The 27,897-nt window shown below is 41.5% G+C and overlaps 1 protein-coding gene across 2 annotated transcripts; it reads left to right on the top strand.

The window, feature by feature from the left end:
- The first annotated feature begins 1,244 nt into the window (after positions 1-1,244).
- PPIC (peptidylprolyl isomerase C) lies at positions 1,245-20,419 on the top strand. Of its 2 annotated transcripts, none has more exons than XM_081285294.1 (5): positions 1,245-1,436; positions 14,627-14,740; positions 15,446-15,539; positions 17,800-17,984; positions 19,760-20,419. In XM_081285294.1, the coding sequence occupies exons 1-5, from the start codon at positions 1,323-1,325 to the stop codon at positions 19,886-19,888; spliced, it is 636 nt and encodes a 211-aa protein (XP_081141420.1). In that variant the 5' UTR covers positions 1,245-1,322; the 3' UTR covers positions 19,889-20,419. The 2 variants fall into 2 exon arrangements, with proteins under 2 accessions (XP_081141420.1, XP_081141421.1); XM_081285295.1 differs by lacking the exon at positions 1,245-1,436 and adding an exon at positions 2,391-2,531.
- Positions 20,420-27,897: the final 7,478 nt, after the last annotated feature.

Genomic DNA, 27,897 nt, shown 5'->3' with positions numbered 1-27,897 from the left:
TTAAGTTGGGAAGAAAACAGTATTAGTAAATGGGAAATGGAAAAAGAAGAGTTTCTAGAGTTCTGGTGAATATTTTATTTGTGTGCCTTTGGATGGTGAGGTAGTATAGAAAGTCTTTAGCTTATCAATATCTACCACTCTATACCAGACATTGCAGTAAGTCGGAGTCATCAAAAGGAATAAAAACAGGCATGATCCCACCACTTTGGTGGTGCTTGTCTCTGATAACTGAGACAGACAAAGGCAATTACAGTGATGAGCAGCTCAGATAAATATATACAATCACCCAGTAGGATAAGTGCTCTGAGAGATACCCTTAGCTTACTGCACAAAGGGAATTCTTTCTTCACTGGGGGTGGAGTTGAGGAGAAAAGCCATCAGGTCTTCACCGTACTGAATTATAAAAATAGTTCCAACGTGTTTTACCCATCCCTAAAAAGCACTGGTTACTCCTTTTATCTATAATAAATGGTTTCAGTGTCATTTTAGATATACTCTTAGGAATGCCATCTGCTTATCCAGGAAAAATGTTGACTTTAAAGCCAGGGCACCTGGGGCTGGAATTGTGGCTCAGCAGTAGAGTGCTTTCCTGCACGTGTGTGCAAGGCGCTGGGTTCGACCCTCAGCACCACATAAAAATACATAAAATAAAGGCATGTGTCCAACCTCAACTAAAAAAAAATAAAATACTCAAACCTAATTGGACGTTTTTCCAGGGCAAAGGAACTATGAATCCAGCAATTCCAAGTTCCTCCAAACCTGATCATTTCAATAAGAAGATATTCATCATGTGAAACAGAGCTCCACCCTCCCAGAAATCCCCAAAGTTTTGAGAGGCATCCAAAGCTTTAAGATTCTGAGAACACATTCTGAAGTTGCTTCGCCCACTGTGATCCAGCCGCAGTTTCCTGCCCCGCGGCGTTCAAATTTCGAGGAAGACCCAGAGAACTGAGCGCGTTCGACTTTCCGCCTGGGTGTAACACGCGACGTGGTTAAGTTCGCGGAGATGGCCCGGCGCGCAACCTTCAGCTCGCAGGTTCCCCTGGCAGACCCTGCAGCTTGGAACGCTGGGGACCAGCGCCTCTCCAGGTACTATGCCCTCGCCCTCGGCGCGCGTTCGTCAGAATCCCAAATTTAGGTCGCGGGAACGAACTTGGGAGGAGCGCGCCCCCGGTCCCCGCCCTGCCCCTACTACAGCCTCCCCCTCCCATCCGCCCTCCCCGCTCCAACTGGAAGCGCGCAGGCGCAGCCGACCAGGAGTCCTGCCAACTGTCCAGGAGCCTGAGGTCGCCTGTGCCATCCCTGCCACTTCCACGCTCGCCATGGGCCTGGGTCCCCGGCTGCTGCTACCGCTTCTGCTTTGCCTGGGGCTCAGCGCACTCGTGTCTTCGGGCTCCTCGGGCAACCGCAAGCGAGGCCCTTTGGTGACAGCCAAGGTGACCGAACGGCGGGCAGCCACTTCCCCTCCTGTGGGCCAGGGGATGGTGGTGCTTTGGATACTGGGACTTCTGTGTCCCGGCCGGGAGGAGGGGGCTTCCAGAGCGCAGGGACACTGGAAGTGGCGGTGCGGTAGGTGGTAGAGGGCTGCTCGCGTGGGAGGAGCGGCCCTCTTCCGGGATACTCGGGGCTCTGGGACCAGGCTAGTCTGCCTCTGTCGCCTGCTGTTTGTACTCAGTCTCTGGGGTCGTGGTCCGCCGTTACCGCGCTGGAGTCGAAAGCCTAGTTCTCCTGGGAGGAGACAACTCCAGTACTTCCTTTGGCGTGGCCTGGACTTGGGAACAAAGCAGGAAGAATGCAGAGGGAGGGGACGGGCGGCAGAGACGCGCTAGCAACCGAGTGACCGCGGCCCGGCCGCCCACCACGCACGTCATTGGGTCAGGAAGAGCCGAACTCCAAGCTGGCCTTGAATGCCCTCCTCCTCTCCCTCCTCCCTTGTTCCCCTCCCATCTCTCTCCACTTAGGAACTGTCACCTCCCCTGGGAGGGAGAGGTGCACTTTTAAACTTCGGGCTGGACCCTGAGTTTAGGATGATGCTAGGCGCGGTAGAGGTGACACCTCTAGTGTTGGGCCTAACTTTTCATCTCTGTTGGGGGCACGTTTAGGGAATCTGCCTGGAATTGCGTCCTCACGGCTTGATACTCAGAATACTTAACGCCGCTTTAGTTTTATTTTCAGCGAGTTTTACCTAAGGTTAGAAGATAATGGGATGGTGCAGAGAGAGAGAGAGAGAGAGAGAGAGAGAGAGAGAGAGAGAGAGAGAGGAGGGAGAGAGGGGTAATATTGCGGTGCCCGTGATCACCACTTCTAGAAAACCCACCGGCAGTCGTGACTTGGAATCTGGAGGGCGGTTTGGCCAGATTAAAGTGGTCTTAACAAGCAGGCGGGGGTAGTCAGTGAAAAATGATACCTTTAAACTAGTTAGCATCTTTAAATCCTCCATGGAAGGCGCCACCCAAGGAGCAGAGACACCACCCAAGGAGCAGGGAGGACAACAGAGGTGTGGGAGAGGGAGGTTCAGCCCAACGTCTGAGGTAAGGGAAGAGAACTGAAAGCCCTGGCCATGCTGCAGGCAGGGTTGATAAACTCAGCCTGGTTCCTCTGAGAAGCTCTGATTCTACTCGCAGCCTCATGATCTAGCTTTGCAACTGGTTTGTGGAGGGCCACAGAGCTGAAAGGGTTTCTTTCAGTCTGCAGGTACTATTTCTGTCTCTTGGTTGTTGAAAACCATAAACATAAAATTTATACAACTATGAGATGTTGAAGGAAATGAAACTAATATGGGTTGGGTGATATTTGAAAACATCTGATGCAGATCAAGGGTCATATGTTTTCTTTCATATGTGGAAACTAAAGAGGAAAAAGGAAGAGAAAGGTGGGTATCTCATGAAATTGGAAGGGAGAACAGTAAAGGAAAGGGACCAAGGGGGAGGCTGGAGGTGAAGGAAAAGGGAGATACTGGGGAATGATATTGCCCAAAATATATTGTTGTATTTTGTGCATCTATGAATATGTAGCAATAAACATCACCATTATGTACAACTATAATGTACCAATAAAAAAGGAAAAAAAGAAAGAAAAATACCTGATGAATGAGAAAAATCAGTTTGGGAAAGGCTTAGGTAGTAAAGGACAGGTGCAAAGATCTCCAGGCAGGAAAACCATCAGTGTGTTCAGAGGATGCAGAGTACTGCGTGGCTTTGGGGCAGGGATGAGAGCACAGTGGCCTGACATGAGGTGGGGGAGGGGTGCTCATCCATCATTTAGGGGTTTAACAGCTGTAAGGAGTGTGGGCATTGAGGTAATTATTCTTATAATTTGAGGTCTTATTTTAAGTGTAGTTAATTGCTGAAGAGTTTTATACATAGGAATGACATCATTTCATATCTGCTTTTAAGAAATCCCTCTGGGTCAGTCAGTGGAGTGTGAACTGGAGTCCAGATAGTGGTTTGGATTAGGGTGGAAATCTTGGGAATGGGGAGCAAAGGAGGAACTTGGAATATGTTTTAGAGATGTAACTAACAGGAGATGCTGACAGTGTAGACAGAGTGAGGGAGAGAGGGTAGAATGGTCAGATAAAATGCAGGACACCAATGAGATGTGAATTTCACATTAACAATGAATAAATTTTTACTGTGCATCTCCTGGAATATTTGGGAACAAGTTTCACTGGGAAACTTTTTAGACATACTGATGAAGAGCTAGCCAATCACCATCTTTGGGGAAGGAGTCCAGTTATTTACCTTTTTTTAAAAAAAAAATTTTTATTAGTTATTGATGGACATTTATTTATTTATTTATTTATTTATTTATTTATTTGTGGTGCTGACAATTGATCTCAGTGCCTCACACATGCTAGGCAAGCGCTCTTCCACAGAGCCACAACCCCAGCCCCAGTAGTTTACCTTTTAACAACATTCTGGTGAGTTTTGAGGTGCAGCCTGGGCTGGGAACCACTAGAATAAAGCTGAGCAAGGAGAAAACTGCAGGAGGGCAAGAATTGGGACACACTGAGCCCAGGTCTAGGGCACTGTAACTAAGGGAGAGTTTTCATGTGCTCCACTCTTGCTTGGAATTGTAACTTAACATATCTTTTATTTTTTTCCCCCACCAAATATATCAAGTTCTGAAAGCTAATTGCCTAGACAAGCCTTATACCCATTGGACTCTTTTGAATTACTTTTTTAGTGAACATATTTAAGCAACTAAATATATTGGAAAATGAACATATTAAAAATAATTTATCTGAGTGCAGAAAAGTAGATTTATTGGCCACTGTTCTAGTGCATTGTTTTTCTCAGCAGTGTTTTATAAGAATCTGTAAATAAAAGATAGGAGGTGCTGGTTTCTCCCAAAGGACTGTTAGTGGCACTAACCTCGTCCACGGATCCTGCTGCTGAGCCAACCTGGCAGCGTCCTCCTGCCCTGCAGGGACTCAGGTGAGGCTCTGATACACTGGACTCAGAATCCACTGAATTTTGATTTCCTGAATTTTCCAGTAAATGTGATGAATTCTGTGCAGGATCCAGCATGCCAAACAGCACTGCATCTTTCTAGCTACACAGCTTGCAAACATGTTAGCCGGTAGTGGCTACGCAGCAACAGCTAAGGGACCTTGGACAAGTTATCTAATATCTGGGGTTCCACTTTCTCCTCTGTAAAAAGGAGATAGAAATAATACCTACCTGGAAGGGTTTTATGTATTAAATGTGCTAAAGCAGGTAAAATGGTTAGTCTATGGTCCCTGGTTTAAGAGGCCACTGGTTGATGTTAGAAATGTTCATCTTATTAATCCTGTTGTGATAGCAAGGAATCATCATCTATTTTACAGATGAGGAATAAGAGCTCAGAGTTTAGTTTGCCAAGAGTCTATGGACATTTAGTGGTGGAACTGGCTTTAACCATTTCCTTCACATCACCGCTCATGCGCTTGGTACTTTGCCAGTTACTTTGGAAGGATTTTGGCAGTATTAATGCCATAGGGGTTTGGATCAGGCTGTGTGAGTGCCTCTTCTCTGCTTCCCTACTTCCTCTAACCTTCAGTGCCCCCCAATTTTTAAATGACTTTCAAGGATGGCTTGAGGGAAAAAGTGATGAGTTGCCCACCCACAAAGTGCAGCACAATGTCCAAGTCCCAGCTTTTCAGGAACACCCTGATCCCCACAGACTATCACCAGCCCTTCCCAGGACTTATCTTTATCTGACTCTTCTCATAAAACCCAGTTGCCCATTATATCATAGCATTTATGTGTATATTTTTTCTTCTACTGAACTTTAGACTCCAGGAGGGTAAAAACTTTGTAGCTCACCCTTGTCCAGCACTGGACTTTGTTCCCAGGGACACTCAGCAAAGTTAGAAATGAGTTGTCTGGCAGCCCCCCACCTCCTGTCTAGGGGTGTGCCCCCATATTTCATTTCACTTGGCATTGAACATTTCTTGACTGTCTGCTTGTGTTGACAATATACTGGGATCGCGGGAACTAAAAACACTTTGTACCCTTTTGGGATTCCTTTGCCTTGCCTGCAAGAGCTGGACTGATGATATGTCACAGTTTAACTACAGGTAGCCTGGGTTGAAATTCTGGCTCTAACACTCAACCTTGGTAAATCACTTAACCTCTCTCACCCTCACTTTCCTCATTTATAAATTAGTGATAATACTCCTCCCTCCCCAGGATGTGGTGAGGATTCATCTTATAAGAGGATGTAGGTAAAGCACACAGACACCACTATTGTGTTTCCTTCCATTTTCCTTTTTCCTCCCGCTTCCTTCTCCCCTTTATATAAAGGTGTCCCCCTGTCAACCATCCTTACATTCTCTCAGGCACCACCCCAGTGCAGACCATTATGGCGTCATTCTTTTTTTTTTTTTTTTTGGATCTGTGTTTTTTTTTTTATTGTTGGTTGTTCAAAACATTACATAGTTCTTGACATATCATATTTCACACTTTGATTCAAGTGGGTTATGAACTCCCATTTTTACCCCGTATACAGATTGCAGAATCACATCAGTTACACTTCCATTGATTTACATATTGCCATACTAGTGTCTGTTGTATTCTGCTGCTTTTCTTATCCTCTACTATCCCCCCTCCCCTCCCCTCCCCTCCCCTCTTCTCTCTCTACCCCCTCTACTATAATTCATTTCTCCCCCTTGTATTATTTTTCCCTTTCCCCTCACTTCCTCTTGTATGTAATTTTGTATAACCCTGAGGGTCTCCTTCCATTTCCATGCAATTTCCCTTCTCTCTCCCTTTCCCTCCCACCTCTCATCCCTGTTTCATGTTAATCTTCTTCTCATGCTCTTCGTCCCTACTCTGTTCTTAGTTACTCTCATTATATCAAAGAAGACATTTGGCATTTGTTTTTTAGGGATTGGCTAGCTTCACTTAGCATAATCTTCTCTAATGCCATCCATTTCCCTCCAAATTCTATGATTTTGTCATTTTTTAATGCAGAGTAACACTCCATTGTGTATAAATGCCACATTTTTTTTTATCCATTCGTCTATTGAAGGGCATTTAGGTTGGTTCCACAGTCTTGCTATTGTGAATTGTGCTGCTATGAACATCGATGTAGCAGTGTCCCTGTAGCATGCTCTTTTTAGGTCTTTAGGGAATAGACCGAGAAGGGGAATAGCTAGGTCAAATGGTGGTTCCATTCCCAGCTTTCCCAGGAATCTCCATACTGCTTTCCAAATTGGCTGCACCAATTTGCAGTCCCATCAACAATGTACAAGTGTACCCTTTTCCCCACATCCTCCCCAGCACTTGTTGTTGTTTGACTTCATAATGGCTGCCAACCTTACTGGAATGAGATGGTATCTTAGGGTGGTTTTGATTTGCATTTCTCTGACTGCTAGAGATGGTGAGCATTTTTTCATGTACTTGTTGATTGATTGTATGTCCTCCTCTGAGAAGTGTCTGTTCAGGTCCTTGGCCCATTTGTTGATTGGGTTATTTGTTATCTTATTGTCTAATTTTTTGAGTTCTTTGTATACTCTGGATATTAGGGCTCTATCTGAAGTGTGAGGAGTAAAAATTTGTTCCCAGGATGTAGGCTCCCTATTTACCTCTCTTATTGTTTCTCTTGCTGAGAAAAAAACTTTTTAGTTTGAGTAAGTCCCATTTGTTGATTCTAGTTATTAACTCTTGTGCTATGGGTGTCCTATTGAGGAATTTGGAGCCCGACCCCACAGTATGTAGATCAGAGCCAACTTTTTCTTCTATCAGATGCAGAGTCTCTGATTTGATATCAAGCTCCTTGATCCATTTTGAGTTAACTTTTGTGCATGGTGAGAGAAAGGGATTCAGTTTCATTTTGTTGCATATGGATTTCCAGTTTTCCCAGCACCATTTGTTGAAGATGCTATCCTTCCTCCATTGCATGCTTTTAGCCCCTTTATCAAATATAAGATAGTTGTAGTTTTGTGGATTGGCTTCTGTGTCCTCTATTCTGTACCATTGGTCCACCTGCCTGTTTTGGTACCAGTACCATGCTGTTTTTGTTACTATTGCTCTGTAGTATAGTTTGAAGTCTGGTATCGCTATACCGCCTGATTCACACTTCCTGCTTAGCATTGTTTTTGCTATTCTGGGTCTTTTATTTTTCCATATGAATTTCATGATTGCTTTCTCTATTTCTACAAGAAATGCCATTGGGATTTTGATTGGCATTGCATTAAACCTATAGAGAACTTTTGGTAATATCGCCATTTTGATGATGTTAGTTCTGCCTATCCATGAACAGGGTATATTTTTCCATCTTCTAAGATCTTCTATTTCTCTCTTTAGGGTTCTGTAGTTTTCATTGTATAAGTCTTCCACCTCTTTTGTTAGGTTGATTCCCAAGTATTTTATTTTTTTTGAGGATATTGTGAATGGAGTGGTTGTCCTCATTTCCATTTCAGAGGATTTGTCGCTGATATACAGGAATGCCTTTGATTTATGCATGTTGATTTTATATCCTGCCACTTTGCTGAATTCATTTATTAGCTCTAATAGTTTCTTTGTAGACCCTTTTGGGTCTGCTAGGTATAGAATCATGTCATCTGCAAATAGTGATAATTTAAGTTCTTTTTTTCCTATTTTTATGCCTTTAATTTCTTTCATCTGTCTAATTGCTCTGGCCAGTGTTTCGAGAACTATATTGAACAGAAGTGGTGATAGAGGGCATCCCTGTCTTGTTCCAGATTTTAGAGGGAATGCCTTCAATTTTTCTCCATTCAGAATGATGCTAGCCTGAGGCTTAGCATAGATTGCTTTTACAATGTTGAGGTATGTTCCTGTTATCCCTAGTTTTTCTAGAGTTTTGAACATAAAGGGATGCTGTACTGTGTCAAATGCTTTTTCTGCATCTATCGAGATGATCATATGGTTCTTATTTTTAAGTCTATTGATGTGGTGAATAACATTTATTGATTTCCATATATTGAACCAGCCTTGCATCCCAGGGATGAATCCTACTTGATCATGGTGCACAATTTTTTTGATATGTTTTTGATTCCGATTCGCCAGAATTTTATTGAGGATTTTTGCATCTAGGTTCATTAGAGATATTGGTCTGTAGTTTTCTTTCTTTGAAGTGTCTTTGTCTGGTTTAGGAATCAGGGTGATGTTGGCCTCATAGAATGAATTTGGAAGTTCTCCCTCTTTTTCTATTTCCTGAAATAGCTTGAAAAGTATTGGTATTAGTTCCTCTTTAAAGGTTTTGTAAAACTCTGCTGTATACCCATCCAGTCCTGGGCTTTTCTTAGTTGGTAGTCTTTTGATGGTTTCTTCTATTTCCTCAATTGATATTGGTCTGTTTAGGTTGTCTATATCCTCCTGACTCAATCTGGGCAGATCATATGACTTAAGAAATTTATCGATGTCTTCACTATCTTCTATTTTATTGGAGTATAAGGATTCAAAATAATTTCTGATTATCTTTTGTATTTCTGAAGTGTCTGTTGTGATATTGCCTTTTTCATCCCGTATGCTAGTAATTTGAGTTCTCTCTCTTCTTCTCTTCGTTAGCGTGGCTAAGGGTCTGTCGATTTTATTTATTTTTTCAAAGAACCAACTTTTAGTTTTGTCAATTTTTTCAATTGTTTCTTTTGTTTCGATTTCATTAATTTCAGCTCTGATTTTAATTATTTCTTGCCTTCTACTTCTTTTGCTGTTGTTTTGCTCTTCTTTTTCTAGGATTTTGAGATGAATTATGAGATCATTTATTTGTTGGTTTTTTCTTTTTTTAAGGAATGAACTCCAAGCAATGAATTTGCCTCTTAGAACTGCTTTCAATGTGTCCCATAGATTCCGATATGTTGTGTCTGTGTTTTCATTTATCTCTAAGAATTTTTTAATTTCCTCCTTGATGTCTTCTATAACCCACTGATCATTCAGTAACCTATCGTTCATTCTCCAAGTGATGCATGATTTTTCCTTCCTTCTTTTATTGTTCATTTTCAGTTTCATTCTATTGTGATCAGATAAGATGCATGGTATTATCTCTACTCCTTTATATTGTCTAAGAGTTGCCATGTGACATAATATATGATCTATTTTTGAGAAGGATCCATGTGCTGCTGAGAAAAAAGTGTAACTGCTTGATGTTGGGTGGTATATTCTATATATGTCAATTAAGTCTAGGTTATTAATTGTGTTATTGAGTTCTATAGTTTCCTTATTTAACTTTTGTTTGGAAGATCTGTCCAGTGGTGAGAGAGGTGTGTTGAAGTCTCCCATGATTATTGTATGGTGGTCTATTAGACTCTTGAACTTGAGAAGAGTTTGCTTGATGAACATAGCTGCACCATTGTTTGGGACATATATATTTATGATTGTTATGTCTTGTTGGTGTATGGTTCCCTTGAGCAGTATGTAGTGTCCCTCTTTATCCCTTTTGATTAACTTTGGCTTGAAATCTATTTTATTTGATATGAGTATGGACACTCCTGCTTGTTTCCGCAGTCCATATGAGTGATATGATTTTTCCCAACCTTTCACCTTCAGTCTATGTATGTCTTTTCCTATCAAATGCGTCTCCTGTAGGTAGCATATTGTTGGGTCTTGTTTTGTGATCCATTCTACTAGCCTGTGTCTCTTAATTGGTGAGGTTAAGCCATTAACATTTAGGGTTATTATTGAGATATTGGTTGTTCTTCCAGCCATATTTGTTTATTTATGTTACTAAACATGGTTTGTTTTCCTCTTTGATTATTTCCCCCCCCTTTACTGTCCTACCTCCCACTGTTGGTTTTCATTGTTATTTTCCATTTCCTCTTCCTGAAATATTTTGCCGAGGATGTTTTGAAGAGATGGTTTTCTAGCTGCAAATTCTTTTAACTTTTGTTTATCATGGAAGGTTTTAATTTCATCTTCCATCCTGAAGCTTAATTTCACTGGATACACGATTCTTGGTTGGAACCCATTTTCTTTCAGTGTTTGAAATATGTTATTCCAGGATCTTCTAGCTTTCAGAGTCTGTGTTGAGAGATCAGCTGTTATCCTGATTGGTTTACCCCTAAATGTAATCTGCTTCCTTTCTCTTGTAGCTTTTAAAATTCTCTCCTTATTCTGTATGGTGGGCATCTTCATTATAATGTGTCTAGGTGTGGATCTCTTATGATTTTGCACATTGGCATCCTGTAGGCTTCTAGGATTTGGGATTCTGTCTCATTCTTCAAGTCTGGGAAGTTTTCTCGTATTATTTCATTGAATAGATTGCTCCTTCCTTTGGTTTGGACCTCTATACCTTCCTGTATCCCAATGACTCTTAAGTTTGGTCTCTTTATGTTATCCCATATTTCTTGGATGTTCTGCTCATGGTTTCTTAACAGTCTTGCTGAGCTGTCTATGTTCTTTTCAAGTTGAAATACTTTGTCTTCATTGTCTGATGTTCTATCTTCTAAGTGTTCTACTCTGCTGGTAGTATTCTCAATTGAGTTTTTAAGTTGGTTTATTGCTTCCTGTATTTCTAGGATTTCTGTTTGTTTTTTATAACCTCTATCCCCCTGTATAGTTGATCTTTTGCTTCTTGGATTTGTTTATGTAATTCATTGTCGAAGTGATCTTTCATTGTCTGATTTTGCTGTCTCATGTCTTCCTTGAGACTCCAGATCATCTGAAGCATGTATATCCTGAACTCTTTATCTGACATTCCATCTGCTGCAGCTATTACCTCTTCTAAAGTTGAATTGACCTGCATTGCTTGTGGTCCTTTCTTTCCTTGTCTTTTCATACTGCTCATGTTTCTTTCTGCTTGGTGAAACTGTTGTGTTTTTGAAATTTTCCCCCTATATATTTATATTGCTCTTGTATAGTTGAAAAGTCTCCCTTGCAGGGCGGGCAGCAGCTGTGCTCCTCCTCCAATTGGGGTGATCTCTCTACCACGCTGGAGGGCCGCTGGGTCTGTTCTGCCGGTCAGTCGCAGGTCTGCCTACCTTGCAGGCGCGGGCAGCGGCTCTGCTCTACCCTTACTCCAAATGGGGTGATGTGTCTACCACGCCGGCGGGCCGCTGGGCCTGTTACGGGCGCGGGCGACGGCTCTGCTCTGCCCCTACTCTAGTTGGGGTGACATGACTACCACGCTGGCGGGCTTCTGGGCCTGTTCCGGGCGCGGGCGGCGGCTCTGCTCTGCCCGTACTCCAAATGGGGTGATGTGTCTGCGGCGCCGGCAGGCCGCTGGGCCTATTCCGCCGGTCGGTCACAGGCCTGTCTACGTTGGGGGCGCGGGTGGCGGCTCTGCTCTGCCCCTACTCCAATTGGGGTGACGTGGCTGCCACGCCAGCGGGTCTCTGGGCCTGGTCTGGGCACGGGTGGTGGCTCTGCTCGGCCCCTACTCCAGTTGGGGTGATGTGATACCACACCGGCGGGTCGCTGGGCCTGTTCCGGGTGCGGGCAGCGGCTCTGCTCTGCCCCTACTTCAATTGGGGTGACGTGACTACCACGCCTGCGGGTCGCTGGGCCTGTTCTGGGCGCAGGCGGTGGCTCTGCTCTGCCCCTACTCCAATTGGGGTGACGTGACTACCACGCCTGCGGGTCGCTGGGCCTGTTCTGGGCGCGGGTGGCGGCTCTGCTCTGCCCCTACTCCAATTGGGGTGACGTGACTATCACGCCTGCGGGTCACTGGGCCTGTTCCGGGCGCAAGTGGCGGCTCTGCTCTGCCCCTCTGGCTTGATGACAAAGTGAGAGAATGTGGCGTCATTCCTGAACTGGTACATAAAATTCCAGGTTCTCTTTCTCCTCCATTTGATTATTATTCCCAATGTCTCATTTGCCTTCCCCCACCCCCAACCCCATACCAGGGTACTTAACCACTGAGCCTCATGTATTTTATTTAGAGACAGGGTTTTACTGAGTTGCTTAGGGCTTTGCTAAGTTCCTGAGGCTGGCTTTGCACTCTCAATCCTCCTGTTTCAGCCTCACAAGCCGCTGGTATTACAGGCATGTGCCGCGCCGCCATGCCCAGCTGGGCCCGATTCATTCCATTCTGTTGTCTTCAAAACTTGAACCTTCAAGTCCACCATCTTTTCTCTGTCTTTTGGAACTGGTGGGCAGCTGTCTTCCAGGGACTTTGTCCTCACCTGTGGTCACAGAACTGCATTGCTTTTCTGCAAACAGAACACATTTCCTGCTTTGGTGCTTTGCTTCCAATAAGTGGCAGGTGAGCTAACCCTTGTGTCTGATACTGCTCCCCTTCTCCAGGCCTGTTTCCCAGGATGTCCTCTCCCAGCCCTTAATATCGCCCCAGGCCTCGATATACAGGATTCCTGGGGCATCTGTCACATGCTGCCTTGTACTTATCTTATTCTTTTAAACTACCTTAGAACAGGGGTTCTCTCGTACACCTTGTGACTTTACACTACCTTTCACATAGATCTTTAATAAATACTGGTCAACTAAATAAGATTTGATTTTCTCATTTCTGTTAGAGTTGGGAAAACTACTATAGTTTCTTGTACTCCTTCACGAAGTTGCAGGATACTGCAATTTGGGGGAAGAATCATATCAATAGGTAAACTAGACTGTATGTAAAAATATATGATTTTTATTGAAGCATTATGCTGGGACAGTCAATTTTTCTTCATCTTCTCAGGCTGCTCTCCCAGATTTTATTTATTTATTTGCTTTCTAAATATTCACAGGAGTAATTTTCTCCTTGATTTTGCAAGTCTGGAAGGCCTTTCAAGTGTCTTATAAGATGTTTCTTAGGATTACATCCCTGATTTTTTTCCTGAGACTGCTTCATTATTGTCCACATTGCATTTATACCTCGGCTTAAAAATTCTTTGTAGAAACTGCTTCTCACTACCACCAGCTTTGCCCTGACCAGGCTCCCGTGAATGCTGTCCCCAGACCACTAATTGCAGATGAGACCCTTCTGCGTTGCCTTACCTCAAGGGCAGGGTCTTTCTGTAAGCTCTTCTATATAAATAATAATAAAACTTTTGCTGCTTCAGCCATGTAAAGATTGTAAAATGCCACATGGAACACTAAATATCACATCACCCTGTGACAGATGTGCTGATGTATTGGCAGAAGTCCTTGTCTTGAGCTAAAGCTTGACAGTCTTTACTTAGTGATTTTTCTAAACTGCAAGACATCTTTTTTCTTTGACAACCCTTCTTATATTTTTTAAAGCCATCTCTTGAATGTCTTTTTTTAACCATTCAAACAGTAAATTGGTTCATATAATCTCAACTCTCTAATAGAATGCCCTTTGACTCCATGGCCTTTTCAAGCTTCTCTCTCAGTGATTTGGGAAGCAAAACGTGTATAATTTGGTTTCAGAACAAACAGTTTAAAAAAAAAAGTCTAAAAGAACTTTTAAGACTCAATCTGCAAAAAAAGGCAACTCATCCTCACCTTTGGGTGTTTTGTTTTAAGCTGTGACAGAGAAGGAACACATTCTACTTGGGTGACTTTGGGAATATGACAATAGAATCCAGTGTCTTAAGTTTAAAAGGTAAATGACTTTGTCAGGCATGGAGTGCAGTGCTCGCTGTCTTTTGGATGAGACTGGGGACCCGGTGCTTGGACCTGAGTGGCAGGCCTTTTGAAGGACTGCTGTATGTTTTAATCATCTTTTGTGAGTCCCTTGATAGCAGACATCTATTGAGAAGTCACTGGGAGTTTGGCAGTATTTGAAGTGACAAAAAAAAAAAAAAAAAAGAAAAAAAGTAAATCTAGATGGCTAGCCTCTTTCTCTCCTCACTATTTTTTCCCCTGCCAAGATTAGAGAGCAGTACCTTTGAAAAGAACAACACATTCCACTATAATCTTCATCCCAAAGCTGGGGAACAAGAAGTAGCAGCAGAGTTCATTTGGGGCATGAGTAGGCAGTAGAATTCTTGAAGACTTTATTTGGCTGATTCTTTCAGTATTTGTAGAACTGACTTTAAACTCAGTACCTAGTACCGTGCCTAGCCCTTAGAGGGTGTTCATTAAATGTTTGTTGAATGAGTAGTGCAAGTGAACCATACCGACACAGACATTTTTAGAGCACCTTTCACTAATAGCCCCTTCATGACTCCTTTCTAAAATACCGATGGGCAGGCTTTCCTCAGATTTTAATTTTGATTTAGCTTGTCTTTTTGTCTTCTCCATGTTATAACCTTCTATTCTGTGTTTTCAATTATATGCAGGTCTTCTTTGATATAAGGATTGGAGACAGAGATGTGGGCAGAATTGTGATTGGCCTCTTCGAAAAAGTTGTACCCAAGACAGTGGAAAATTTTGTCACTCTGGCAACAGGAGAGGTCTGTCTCCATTTTATTTCCTTCAACTGTGCACACACACAAAAATTGTATTTTATTTCTTTTAAGTAAAATACAAAATGCCGCTGGGAGAACAAGTATTAAATTAATGTCAAATGAATCTGTGACATTCAATTATATTTTACTATGAAATCTTTATTATTCAGGTACACAGCCTCTGTAGGCTTCCAGAAATTAGAAGAAAACAAGTGAAAATGCTCTTGTTTTTACTTATTCACATCAATCCTCTCTTTCCATAGTTTGTTCATAGTTTGTTTATTTGTTGTTTTGGTCAGCCAGTGATAAGTTTCTCTCAGTAAATCATTGCTGTCACTGGGTATGGTGGCACACACCTGTAGTCCTAGCTACTTGGGAGGCAGAGGCTGGAGGATCACCTAGTTCCAGACCAGCCTGAGCAACTTAATGAAATCTGTCTCAAAATTTAAAAATAAATAAATAAAAAGGGTTGGGGGTGTGGCTTGGTAGTAGAACACCCCTGGGTTCAATCTCTAGCACTGCCAGAGAGAGAGAGAGAGAGAGAGAGAGAGAGAGAGAGAGAGAGAAATCATTGCCAAGACCTAATCAAATTCTGTAGATATTTTGATTTTTCTCACTTTACCATTTTCAAATAAACACTGGGGTTGAAGGTTCATCTTTCAGTATGGATTTTTTTTCTACTTGTGTATTCAATTGAAATAATCTCTTTAGAAAGGATATGGATATAAAGGAAGCACCTTTCATCGTGTCATCAAGGATTTCATGATTCAAGGAGGAGACTTCACTGCGGGAGATGGCACTGGTGGTAGGTAACGCCATCTTTTGCCTTTCTCCTTTCCCACTTCCCAAGCTGAAACCCAAGAGTCAGTCAGTATGTGAACCCAAGATAGCCAGATTCCCCCATTTAAGAAGCAAGGCCGTAAAGACAGCTCAAAGTCTTTCCAGAAGATAGAGGTTTGGGGACCTCATTTATCAGAATCTTTTTGGGTATGAATGAATGAGTCTTCCTAATTCTAAATGGGATGGTTTTGGTGTTCGTTGTCATAGTGTAGATCCATTCATTTGGCAGAATATCTCACAATTATTAAAACCGCTCGACTGCTAGTATGTAGCAATATAAAGCAGTGCATGCCATAGGAAGGAAGAGGTGAACTATAGAGCTGTGTGCCCTGGGGTGGCAGCTGGCCACAAGTTGGGGCCGGGGAAGAGGATGGGACATGGTGCCAGAATAACAGGATTGGAGTGTAGGTGGCAGGATCATGATGAATTTTTCCCTTTCTTTCAAAAGTGTTTTCTTTTATTGTCGATTTTTTTAATAATAAAAAAGTTATAGCTGAGTCATCAAAATTATAACTAATTCCAAGAACAAAGTAGAATAAAGGACAAATACTTAAGGTCATTGAGTTTCAAATCTCCCTCAGCATATTGTGTCTCATTGAGGATCTTAACTACCCAGCTCCATGGACTATTTTCCTTCTGAAATGTAGGGAGAAGCTTTTCTTTTCTTTTCTTTTTTTTCCTCCAGAACACCTATTGCATGTGTAACTACACAAAATTTAAGATTTTAAGCTCAGAAAATACTTGTTAGGGTAGATATTAGTTGCTTACTTTTTAAAGAAAAGCCACCTTCAGTCATTATTTCTATTTATGTTTATTGTAATGGTTTATTTCTTGATAATAAAAATAGTTGCCATTAAATGCTATGATTTACCAGGCACTTTATAAAGAGTACTTTTAGCTCTTGCAAAAATGCTATAGGGTATAAGGATACAGAATGGAATAGAGAAGCTGGTTCAGGTTCGTCAAGGTTACAGGGTTTGCTGAGAATGCTTGTGGAAGCAATCCTAGCTGCTGAGGTGCTAGACTCACTGGAAAACCTGGTAGCTCTAGTACCTGTGCTCTTGGTACCAGCATCCACCATCCCACCACACGATCCAGCAGGAAGAGTGACTGAGTTTTACTTTGCTATCTTTTCTATTTTTATTCTCTCTCTATTTTCCCTCCCCAACACATGTGGGTCTGGGGTTAAAATTTTCTGAGAGGAAATTTTGAACTATTTAAATTTAGCCTAGACCCCTCTGGGCAGAGCTTTCCAGCTAGGTCACCCACATGTCCCTGCCCAACCAGCTATAAATTGCTTGACATTGATATCTACTTCTGGTCCTTTTAACGGAGCCAGGATTTTGAGGTTGGCAACCAGTGGATAAGGAGCTCAGTAATACAAAAGCACAAGAGGCCTTCAAGGTGTTAGGAATGAGGCAGATGCTCCCTATGGTCCATATTGTTGTTATGGGAGAGGGCTTCTACTATATCCTCTACTTTGCTAGAATTCCAGATCACAGGCTGGTTCTTCAGCAAGGCTGATCCCCAGGTGGTCCCAATTCTCAGGATGCATCCTTGAGCATCCTGAGAGCCTTGCGCTTAATGTCTTTCATCCTAGTTGCTACTGCCTCAGTGCTGAGGTAAGAAAAAGCACCAGCTTTAGAGTCAGAAAGTCAGATGTTCCAATTCTGATCTGCTGTTTTCAAGTTTTATACCTCTGATTCCCAGTGTGAAAAGGGGACTGAGAATACCAACTACACTGGTATGTTGTGGGAATAAGCTGAGGGTGTCCACTCAGTGAGTGGTTGGGTGCCAAGGTAACAGTGACCTGGGACAAGTCACCTGAATATAGTACAGAGGTAGAGCCATGAGGCTGGCTCACCCACCTTTCCATCTGGCTTTCGGATACCACCCTGCCCTGCTGTTCCTTCTCCTTTCAGAGTGAAATCATTGACCTATATGATCCAGATTTGGCATTGGTTTGAGGCCAGAGGGGACCTGCCATCCTGTGCCATATCATAGGCATTTTTGCTTGTCTGTTTCAGGCCCTAGGGCCCTGCTTCCTTAAAGAGTTAATTTTATTCTCTCTTTCACTTCTCCATAGCTTTGACCATCTATTGCCCATTCTCATCTTCTGTTGGGCTCTATGAACGGATTACACTAAAGCCTTTTGTTTCCTATGAAGAGTTTACTTTTGGTTGATGTCTGTTCATTCTCCTCCCTTTTCTTTTATCTTAACCCAGGTTTTAGTATTTACGGTGAGACATTTCCTGATGAGAACTTCAAGCTGAAGCACTATGGTATTGGGTGGGTCAGCATGGCCAATGCTGGGCCTAACACCAATGGTTCCCAGTTCTTTATCACCTTGACCAAGCCCACCTGGTTGGATGGCAAACATGTGGTATTTGGAAAAGTCCTCGATGGGATGGTAACTTGATATATTACTTTTTCCTCTTTCAAAGTTTTATATTTATGAGAGTACCTTCAGTGATTCATTTTAATATTAAATGAGTTGTTAGAGATCCATTTTTATATGCTGACTGACCTCTTCAAAGGTAAGTAAATTATATATGGCATGACATTATGGCATGTTAGGGACATTCGGATAGAAGCTGAAGACTTGACATGGAGAAGCTAAGTACTTAATTTATTTTGCTTCTGGCTGTAAATGGAAAGCCCTTTATAATATAACAAAATAAAACCAGGGTCCCATACATTCATAAAATGGAGTATTATTCAGTATTACAAAGAAAAGATGTGCTATCACATGGATAAACCTGAGGACCTTATCCTAGGTGAAATAAACTTGTCACAAAAAGACAATTACTCTACAAGTCTACTTACATGAGACACCTAAAGTAGTCAAATCTATAGAGACAGAAACTAGAATGGTGGTTGCCAGGGGCTTAGGGAAAGGCATTTGGAATGGAGTTTCAGTTTTGCAAGATTTAAAAAGGTTTGGAGACCAATTGCACAACAGTGTGAATAAACTTACACACTACTGAACTATGCACGTGAAAAATGAATTGGATGGCAAATTCTGTGTTATATGTTTCTTACAGTTAAAATATTAAAAAGCCCTGAACCAGTGTGGTTCATTCCGGATATCAAGTTGTATTCATGGACACACAGTACAGCAACCAACATTCATTAAGAGAATCCAAATTTATGTTGTTATTCTCAAAGAACAGCAAAGGATCCAATTCATAACCCATAGGCCTGCTTCTTAAAATTCTCATTCTCTTCCTTTCTCACCACGTCTCCTTAGCAGCTGCCTAAAATAACTTTCTTCTAAACTGGCCATATTGAAGTCTGTCCAACCCAGCCCTGGACACCCTTGACTCCCGTGTCCTCTTCCATGTTCCATTATGTTTTATTTTCATGTGAGTTGTTTGGCCTCCCTCATCCAAACAAATCAACCAGTATCATCACTGTAGATTTTCCACATCTTCTACCTGCTATTCTGATTCAATGCAACTGAAGTCCAGGAATTGAGATGAATAATCAATGTGTTTAGAAAACTCATCAAAAGCCTGCCTTTTTGGTCTGTGACATCTTCCCTCCTTCACTGGGAAATATAAGTGGTGCATGTGCTTATGAGGGCTTCTAGGGCAAAGAAAGGGGTCTTTATACCACTGTCGGATTGAACAGGTTATATTAGTATCAGACTCAAGATTAATGGCTTGGGTCACCTTTAAAAGGGGCAAACCCAAGGGCTGGGGATATAGCTCATTTGGTAGAGGGCTTGCTTTATATGCACAAGGCCTTGGGTTCAATCCCCAACAGCACACACACACAGAATTAGGTCTACTTTTAAATCTGGTTTATGGACCATTTTATTGTGCCTAAACATAGTATAGGGTAGAGCTGAAACTGATTCAAACTCCATGTTAACCTTTACATTGGATTGTAGCTGATGAATACAAATACTTTATTTGCAAAAGTATCTTAATTTTTTGAGTCTGTACAATGCTTATTAAGAAAGAAGTACGGAAATAGACCAATATGTTCTTGGATAAACAAGGTAGCTGGTGATTTTATTCCATGAGATATATATACATACATAATTAAAATAATTTTCTGAATCTTCTAAGTTTTTCACGCTTAGTGTGCATGGTTTTTTATAGTGATACAACTTACTTTCCCACTAGGGCTTTTGATTACAGTAACACCAGAGCTGCCTGTCTGATTTTCTCTCTCCAGAGCGTGGTGCACTCCATAGAGCTCCAGGCAACTGATGAGCATGACCGTCCTCTCACCAACTGCACCATCATCAACAGTGGCAAGATAGAAGTGAAAACACCCTTCGTGGTTGAGGTCACAGACTGGTGACACAACCGATAGAAAACAAGGAATGCACCTGGCAGGGTGTGTGTGTATGTGTGAACAGTATGTGTGTGCACGTATTGTCTGCCCATCTGCCTTTAATTCTTCAGTTACTGTTTTGCTTTGCTTTTTACTTTCTTTTAATTTCCACTCCAGGAAAGATTTAAAAACCAACCACTCTTAAGTTTAGTTTGTATGAATCTATGGTAAATCACCTATTTAGGAACTTTGAACTGAAAAGACACATCCACTTCCTTCCATGGTGCTGTTTTTAAATTAGAAAACTTTGTATTGGCTATTTATTTTTAAGAACACACTCATTTGTTCGTTTGTTTTTGTTAAATTCATTGATATCTGTATGTTAGGTGAAACTGAAGGTTTATTTGAAAAAGATGAAGACATGAAGTTTATTTTTCTGTATTCAAATAATTCTTTTCTTAAAAGGAAACTTGATTAGTATAATCTGATATATGTCTTGGGGATTTTTGCCTGAGAAAAGGTGCTTTTGTGTTCTCTATATTAAATACTTTTTATATGCATTAATTCTTTTTGCAAGTCTCTTTAAAATATAAAATTCCTTTAAAAAAATAAATGGATGGGGACCGGGGTTATGGCTCAGTGGTAGAATGCTTGCCTAGCATGTGTGAGGCACTGGATTCTATTCTCCACACTACACATAAATAAATGAATAAAATAAAGGTCCATCAACAACTAAAATATATGAAAAAAATAATTTAAAAAATAAATATAAAAACACATGCACTCTAATAGTAACAATGAACACATTAGAGAAAAAATCAGAATGCTAACATAACTGGATAATTTGGGATAGGAACCACAGAATTATGCCCTTCTACATCCCAAATACATAAACTGGTTATTCACTAATTTTTATTTAGTAACATTTTAGAAAGTTCCCTGTCCAGTTGCAGTTGAAAGGAATCTTTTGGTCACCTACATAGTGGGGGTTAAGATTCAGGCTGTATTTAAACCAGATGGGAAAATACAGTCCTTCCGGGACCTTGTGACATCCCTTGCTGCATGAAGTGCCACGCTCCATTCAGATGGAAGAAAATGGAGCTAGTATCCCTCCTCCAGCACACACGCAGTAAGAAGCTAAAGAATCCACCTCTCAAGCTGCATTCTAAGAAAATTGCCTCAATATGAAATGAAAATGGGCATTCTTGCTGCTGCTGAGGGGTATAAATTACTACAACACTCCCAGAGAGTAATTTGTTCATTTTTTTTCCAACAAATATTTATTGAAGGTCTTTAGTATACCAGATTCCAGTTTGATTTTTGGAAATATCAAAATGAACAGGAGAAAAGGGCCTCATGGAGCTGACACTCTAGTGGGGAAGATGGAGGATAGACAAGTAAATAAAAAGGGCAGTGAAAGCTATGAAGAAAACACAGAGGGTGCTTATGGAGAGGGTGGGTGGGGAGTAAGCTTGGAGAGGCCAAGGAGGGCCTCTTGAGGACCTACGGATTGAAGGAAGACTGGGAGGTGGCCAAGCAAGATCTCTGAGAAGGACCTTCCAGGAAGAAGAAGCATGAGAAAAATACAAAAGTCCCAAGGTAAGAATGAGTGAATTCCAAGGAAGAAAAGAAAGCTGGTATTTGGGGGCCTGGTATATGAAGGGAGTGTGGGGACCAAGGTCAGGGAAGAAAGGCTGAGCCTAGCCAGCTGGGGCCAGAACACTAGGGGGACACACAATGGCAGCTGTCAATTTCAAATTGGGAAGGGACTTGATGTGATCTGCATTATTTTGTCTGCCACAAGGAGAATTTTTATAGGGGGATATATGGAAGCAGAACTTACCAGGAAACCCAAACATTTACATCCTTTGTATTCCCACTCCTGGGATTTGCCTTAGAGAGTGATCTGAGCTGTAATGAACACCATCGTTTCAGTATTCTGGCTCCTTGTTCTAGTAATGGCTGCCCAGTTATTTTTTCCTTTGGGGATTATACCAATTCCCTCAACCATTTCTTGTCCTGAGGATAGACTGACCTACAGATGGCTGTACATGGGGCCTGGCAAAGTCTTCCATTAAATCATTTGATAAATACTTCTTGAGTTCAGGATAGAGCCACAATGTCAGCTCTTGTGCTTCCTGTGAAGCACACAAATCATTCAGATACTCCACATGAGTATATTACAACACTGGGAAGTAAAGAGAAGAAAAACAGAGGACAGAGAGTGAAGGGTGGTTGGACGGGTCTCTGAGTGGGAACCGAAAGGATGAGGGAGAAACAAGCCATGGGAACACTGCAAGAAAAGTGGAGGCAGAGGGGACACAAGCAGTGGCCCTTAAAGAAGGACAGGCTGGGTGGGTCCAAGAAACAGTAAAGAGGTCACTTGAGCAGAACCAGGTGGTTGGCAGAGGGAGCAGAACATTCCCTTTCCCTGGCCCCAGTGACCAGCTCAGGCCTGGATGTTTGATGTCAGCTGGGTTAAGGAACTTCAATCATGGGACTTCTGCTGGAATTATTAGGTAAGAGCAGCTGTGCTTTTTGAGAGGATGTAAAGGTGCAGAATAAGAATGAAATTACCAAAGAAGGAAGCTGGTCCAGAACACAAAAAGATTCCTGAAGACGTCATTTAGCCTTTATGTCTAGTTGTGTCTGAGACTAATCCACCCCTGGCTTTTCACTATACAAGCAGATACATCTCCTTTTTTTTTTTTTTTTTTTTTTTTTGCTTAAGCCAGAGCAAATTGATTTCCTTTGACTTGCAACCTAAAGTCTTTGTCTAATACAGCAATATTGAAAAAGTTTTATGCACAGGATGTGAAGTGTAGAATTTATGGAAGCAAATTGAATCCCAACGTGTTTGTAAAGAATACAATCTAGAATAGAATACTTTTTTAGGAAAAAAAGTAGAAATAATACATTCTCACAAAGCAAATACAACGAAATGTAAATTTGCATAAAATAAACACAAAGGATAGGATCTTTTTACTCTTACTTTTTACTTTACACTTTTTTTTTCTGTAGCACTGGTGATTGAACCCAGGGTGTTCCATCACTGAGCTATATCCCCAGTTTTTTAAATTTTTTATTTTGAGTCAGGGTCTTGCTAATTTGCCCAGGCTGGCCTGGATTTGTGATCCTTCCCATCAACTTCCCTAGTCGCTAGGATTACAGGCATCAATCACCATGCCCAGTTTTTACTTTAGACTTTTTTTAGTCTTATAGTTTTTGTCTAGGGTATGTTTCACCTTAAGAATGAAAAGAAAAATAAAACTTAAATTTTATTTAAAATAAAAGTAGCATAGGAGGAATTGAAAACAAATGACCTCTTACATATGCAAAACTCCAAAGTCAGAAAGCACATAAGCTACTGTGACCCCTCATGCATAAGGACATGCCCTACACACCACACTTACTGTCTAGATTTTGATTAGTATAAGCATAAGTGACAGCTCACCAGTGACAAAACAACAAGAGTACATTCTTGAAGTGCTGAAATTCTGAGACCACAAGTGCACAGGTGCAAATTTTCATGTTGTGCCTTATGCCAGATGACCAGGACACCCCCAACCCCCACTGGCAAGCCTCATACTGAAATATCAGCAAACTGATGACTATGGAAGTAGGAACTGTTGATTTTTATAGTCTAATATTGGTGAAAAAGCTTAGAAATAAACAGCTCACTATTTTGCTGATCATGTTACTGAAGAGGTCACATAGGTAGCTGTGGGTGAATGTGGAATCAGAGGCAAAATTTCAGTGGACACCATCACCAGGCCCAAATTGCAACAAGTTAGTCTTGAATCATTCTAATAAACAATTTAAAATATTCTGGCATCCTTAGCCATACCTATTTTATTCTCTTACAAGTGCCATTTAGCAATTTTCTGGATCAACAGCTAAGAAGCTACAAATGTATTCATGATCAGATTTGTTAGAGTGACCCTTTTGGAATTATCAATTACTTCATTTCTGATGAATTTTTAGATTTTGAACAAAACTCACCAGCCTCGTTTCTCAGTTCAGTTGTTTTGAGTTACATAAAGATAAAAAACGTGGCAAGGATTTTATAGTAGAAAAAGGATTTGGTTTTTGTTTTTCAACATTCTTACAATTCAGACAGCTGAAGAAATCTTTGATCCTAGAAAGCTTGGAAATTCAAAGACCCCTCAAGGCACTTTTTTTTTTTTTCAAATTAAGGAAGAGTAAAAACAGTATTTGTAATGGAAAATTTTGGTGCCATTAAGTACATAATGGCTTTTGCTTAAATCTATAATTCATCCCATGGATTTAAGATTTTAGCCAAGAGTAAGTTTTAGGTGTGATATAATGTAACCTATTCCAAGACTTGCTAGTGTTACTGATATGCTAAAATGGTGGAAAAACAGCAGGTTCTAATGCAGAATTAGAGTGACTATTCATAAGAATTGTGCCAGAGGAAAAAAAAGATCTATGTACAAATAATTAAGAGACAAGACAAAATACATTTCACGATCCATTAATGGAACTTTTACCCCAGTACTAGTTAAATTGGACTTATTAGGGAGTCACAAATTTGGAGGATTTGGAGGACTCCATATTTCCTAAACCCTTCCATTACTTACTTTTAATGATTTGTTAGGAGTCATGTAAGTTTCTACATATTCTAACTTTTCAGAGGGTGAAGGACTGTCTTCCTAGAGCAACCTGGATACTACAACTCTGGTCACCTTCTGTCCTAGGTGGGAAATGTTATGCCCTGTTATCCGGGTAGGCAACTCTGTTCGAAAACTTGAATATTTTTCTTCCACCTGGTCTTGAAAGATGAGTCTGCTTCTGGTGACTGTGGGTGCTACATTGTGTTGGACTATCATGAGAAGAGGAGTAAGGACTGGTCAGCCTGCAGTAGAGAAACCAAAACTTAATTTAGCCCTATCAGCCTTAAAGTACAGCCTTTTTGAGAACTCCCAAAATGGCCGCGTGCCTTGTGCAAGCTGCTCTTCAGGGCTGTGTGTGGCTCCCTCAGGAAGCCCTCATAGAGAGGTTTCTGATCTGAGTCCTATACTTCCCTGGGTGCCTCCCATCTCCTCCCTGGACTGACTGCAAGCTCCTCAAGGGCAAGGAGTAGATTTTATTCCTAATCTACCCCTAAACTGTGTCTTATACCTAACCAATAATATATTCAAAATCAGTGACCAGAAAGAATAAGCCTAAATTTATACTATGAAGTGCTTGCAATCTCTCAAGACCATAAAGGTTGATAAACTTTGGCATTAGTCATTCAACTGTTTCTACTATTTTTCAAAGATTGTTATCTTTCTCTAAAAGCATAAACTTCCTCTTTGCTTTCTGAGTGGAAGCTTGATGGGCATGCCAGAAGTGGCCTGGCAAAAGTGAGGGGAGTGGCCAACAGTAAGAGGGCAGACCCTGGTGTTGTGAGTGACAGCATCTGAGGCAGAATACTCAGTGTGAAGGTAGCATGGTCAAGGCAGTTTGTGGAGGAGCAGTTCTGAGCTAAGCATTTCGATGTGACCTGAAGAAGTAACAAGAAACCATTCCCCCCTGGAGTCCTAGGTACTGTGGACTTAGGTGTCCACTCTGGCCACTTTTACATTTGCATCCTCATTTGCTGGGTGAGCCATGTGGTCCTCCTGGGACTCCATGAGGAAATCATGTACAATGATGGCATTTATTATTTGTAAATTCACATGGTAATATGTGCTTTGACTGAGGTACTTTGGTTTGATCTCTGCTTTGTTTTGTTCCTGGCTACAGAGCATGTTCCTGACCCTAGTGAACTGGGAAGAAATTTGGACATGATTCAGCACAAATCTGTCACCACAATAGGAAAAATCCAAGCTCATTTCCTTCTGCTGGTGAGTCAGTCTTGGTCTAGATTTGCTTGCAAGCCTCTGAAGATGTACTAGCAAATGGGGGGGTCAGAGTATCTGAACTGGAGGAGGGAACGAGGCCTAGGAGAGTATTGACCAGCTCTGGATCTCCCAGAAGACTGGGCTCCCAACCTTCCACTCTCAGCCTCCATCAATGAATGGCACCAGCTCCACCCAAATGCTCTAATCAAAAATCCTACTGACCTCTTCTTGCCTTCCCTTTACTTTCCATACCTGAGACCATCAGCAGGTTGACTAGTAGCCCTACAAGGCAGCTGCAGTATCCATACCTCATCCTCTCCACTGCTGCCACTGTATCAGGAGGTCACCACTCACCCAGATTATTCAAGTGGCCTCCTAGAAGTCTCTGCTCTACATCCTACACCAGTGCACTCTTCCCAAGCAGCCAGAATGATCTTTTAAAAATAAATCAGATGAAATGTGATACATAATATACATTATCCTAAATTTCAGATTGTTTGCTGCTGCCTGGTAGCTGTTTGCAGGGTTTTTCTTAACCATTCAGGTTTTTTTTTTTAAATTATTTTTTTAAAAATATTTTTCAGTTGTTGATGGACATTTATTTTTTATGTATTTATATGTGGTACTGAGGATTAAACCCAGTGCTTCATACATGCTAGGTAAGCGCTCTACCATTGAGCCACAACCCCAGTCCCCCATTCAGGTTTTAAAATTTTTCATGCCTAGTAAATAAATGCATATTAGAAAATAGATCATATCCTTCATGTGGAAAACCTGTCAGTGGTTTTCCAGGGTACACAGACTACAAGTCAAACTCTTGAATGCTACCTTCAGTGGAGGCTCCATGGAACCCAGTCCCTGCCCTCCTTACCACCCTGGTCCCTCACTGTCCTCCACGCTCACTGGTTTTCTTTTAGGACCTTAACTGAAGCTCTCTGCTGATTCAGGGCTCTAGAAACTCCTGATGTCCCACCCTTCCCCTTCCTCCCTGCCTTTTGTGGTCAATTCCACCAACATCCTGTAGATCTTAATTTCAGTGTCACTACCTTGGAGAAGTTTCCTAACCTGCCCATCTAAATTTAGTATCTTCCCTGCATATTAGAAAAGTGTCTTGGTTTGCCTTCATAACACTTAATATACTTCATAATCACAAATTGGGTATTCATCCAGTAAATATCACATTATTCTGTAAGTTCCATGAACACAAGGATTCAAAGTCAGAAATGAAAAACTAGAGATGCAAAATTAGAGAGAGCAAAAATATAGAAAGACATCGTGTTACTGTCTGCGGGTGAGGAAAAATAGCCATGATAACCATGTATAGAAGTTCATGAGAACGATGACCATTTCTAAGGGTATAAATCTCTTTTATCTTTTACCCCATTTAAATTATAAATACCTTGTTGGTTTGGCCTAATCATCCTGATTCTTTTTGATGGGCTAGACTTCTGTTGGAAAGGCCTTCTGTAGTAGCCATTCTGGCATTCTTTTTGATTTAGTGCCTCCTCCTCCCAGAAGTATTGACACGTATATTTTTTTCTTTTAAAAGAGAATTTAAAACTTTAAAAAATGAGCAACATGAAAATAATTTGAAATGCCCTAGGATTGTCTGTAGTACATCAGAATTGCCTGAAGGACTTGTCAGATCTGTGGTCCCCACTCTCAGTTTTGTCAGATTCGGTAATCCTGACAGGGGACAAGGGTTTGTGTTTCTAGCAAGTTACCTGATGATGCTAATGCTGCTGGTCCAGGGATTGCACTTCAAAACCACTGCCCAAAGTGTCACCATACCAGGGAGGTAACCACCAACTCATTTCAGTTACTCATTTGCAGAGAAGAACAGATATTGGAGTAACCAAGGTTGGCACATCTGGGAACTGAGAGGCCACTGTTGCCCGTGACAGGAGTATGGACAAAAGCTGTGCAATGAACTTGGAGAGGGAGGCGGGAGTTTAAATTTTATTCCAAGTTGGATTGGATTGAAAGCTATTGGAGGATCATGAACAGGGAGTGACATGGCCTGATGGGCATTTTATAAAGATCATTCTGGCTTTCATGTCAGAGAGCTGGAGGAAGGGTCCGCTAGCAGAGAGCATGGTTTAATCAAAGGAACTGAGGAAGTATTTGGTATTTCATCATGTAGTGTGGAAATGTGAGCAGCTATTATAATACAAAAAGTTCTTTCTG

Source organism: Spermophilus citellus (genome assembly GCF_964194105.1).
Source record: "Spermophilus citellus genome assembly, chromosome: 1".
Taxonomy (NCBI): Eukaryota; Metazoa; Chordata; class Mammalia; order Rodentia; family Sciuridae; genus Spermophilus; species Spermophilus citellus.
The sequence above is the reverse complement of the archived record's forward strand: the minus strand, read 5'-3'. Positions and strand labels throughout refer to the sequence as shown.

What these genes read in the sequence shown, in the direction of transcription:
- PPIC (XM_081285294.1), top strand. Translation starts at nt 1,323, where the DNA reads ATGGGCCTGGGTCCCCGGCTGCTGCTACCGCTTCTGCTTTGCCTGGGG. An exon ending in GCCCTTTGGTGACAGCCAAG is followed by an intron (nt 1,437 to 14,626) that starts GTGACCGAACGG and finishes AATTATATGCAG; the next exon opens with GTCTTCTTTGATATAAGGAT. An exon ending in TGCGGGAGATGGCACTGGTG is followed by an intron (nt 15,540 to 17,799) that starts GTAGGTAACGCC and finishes ATCTTAACCCAG; the next exon opens with GTTTTAGTATTTACGGTGAG.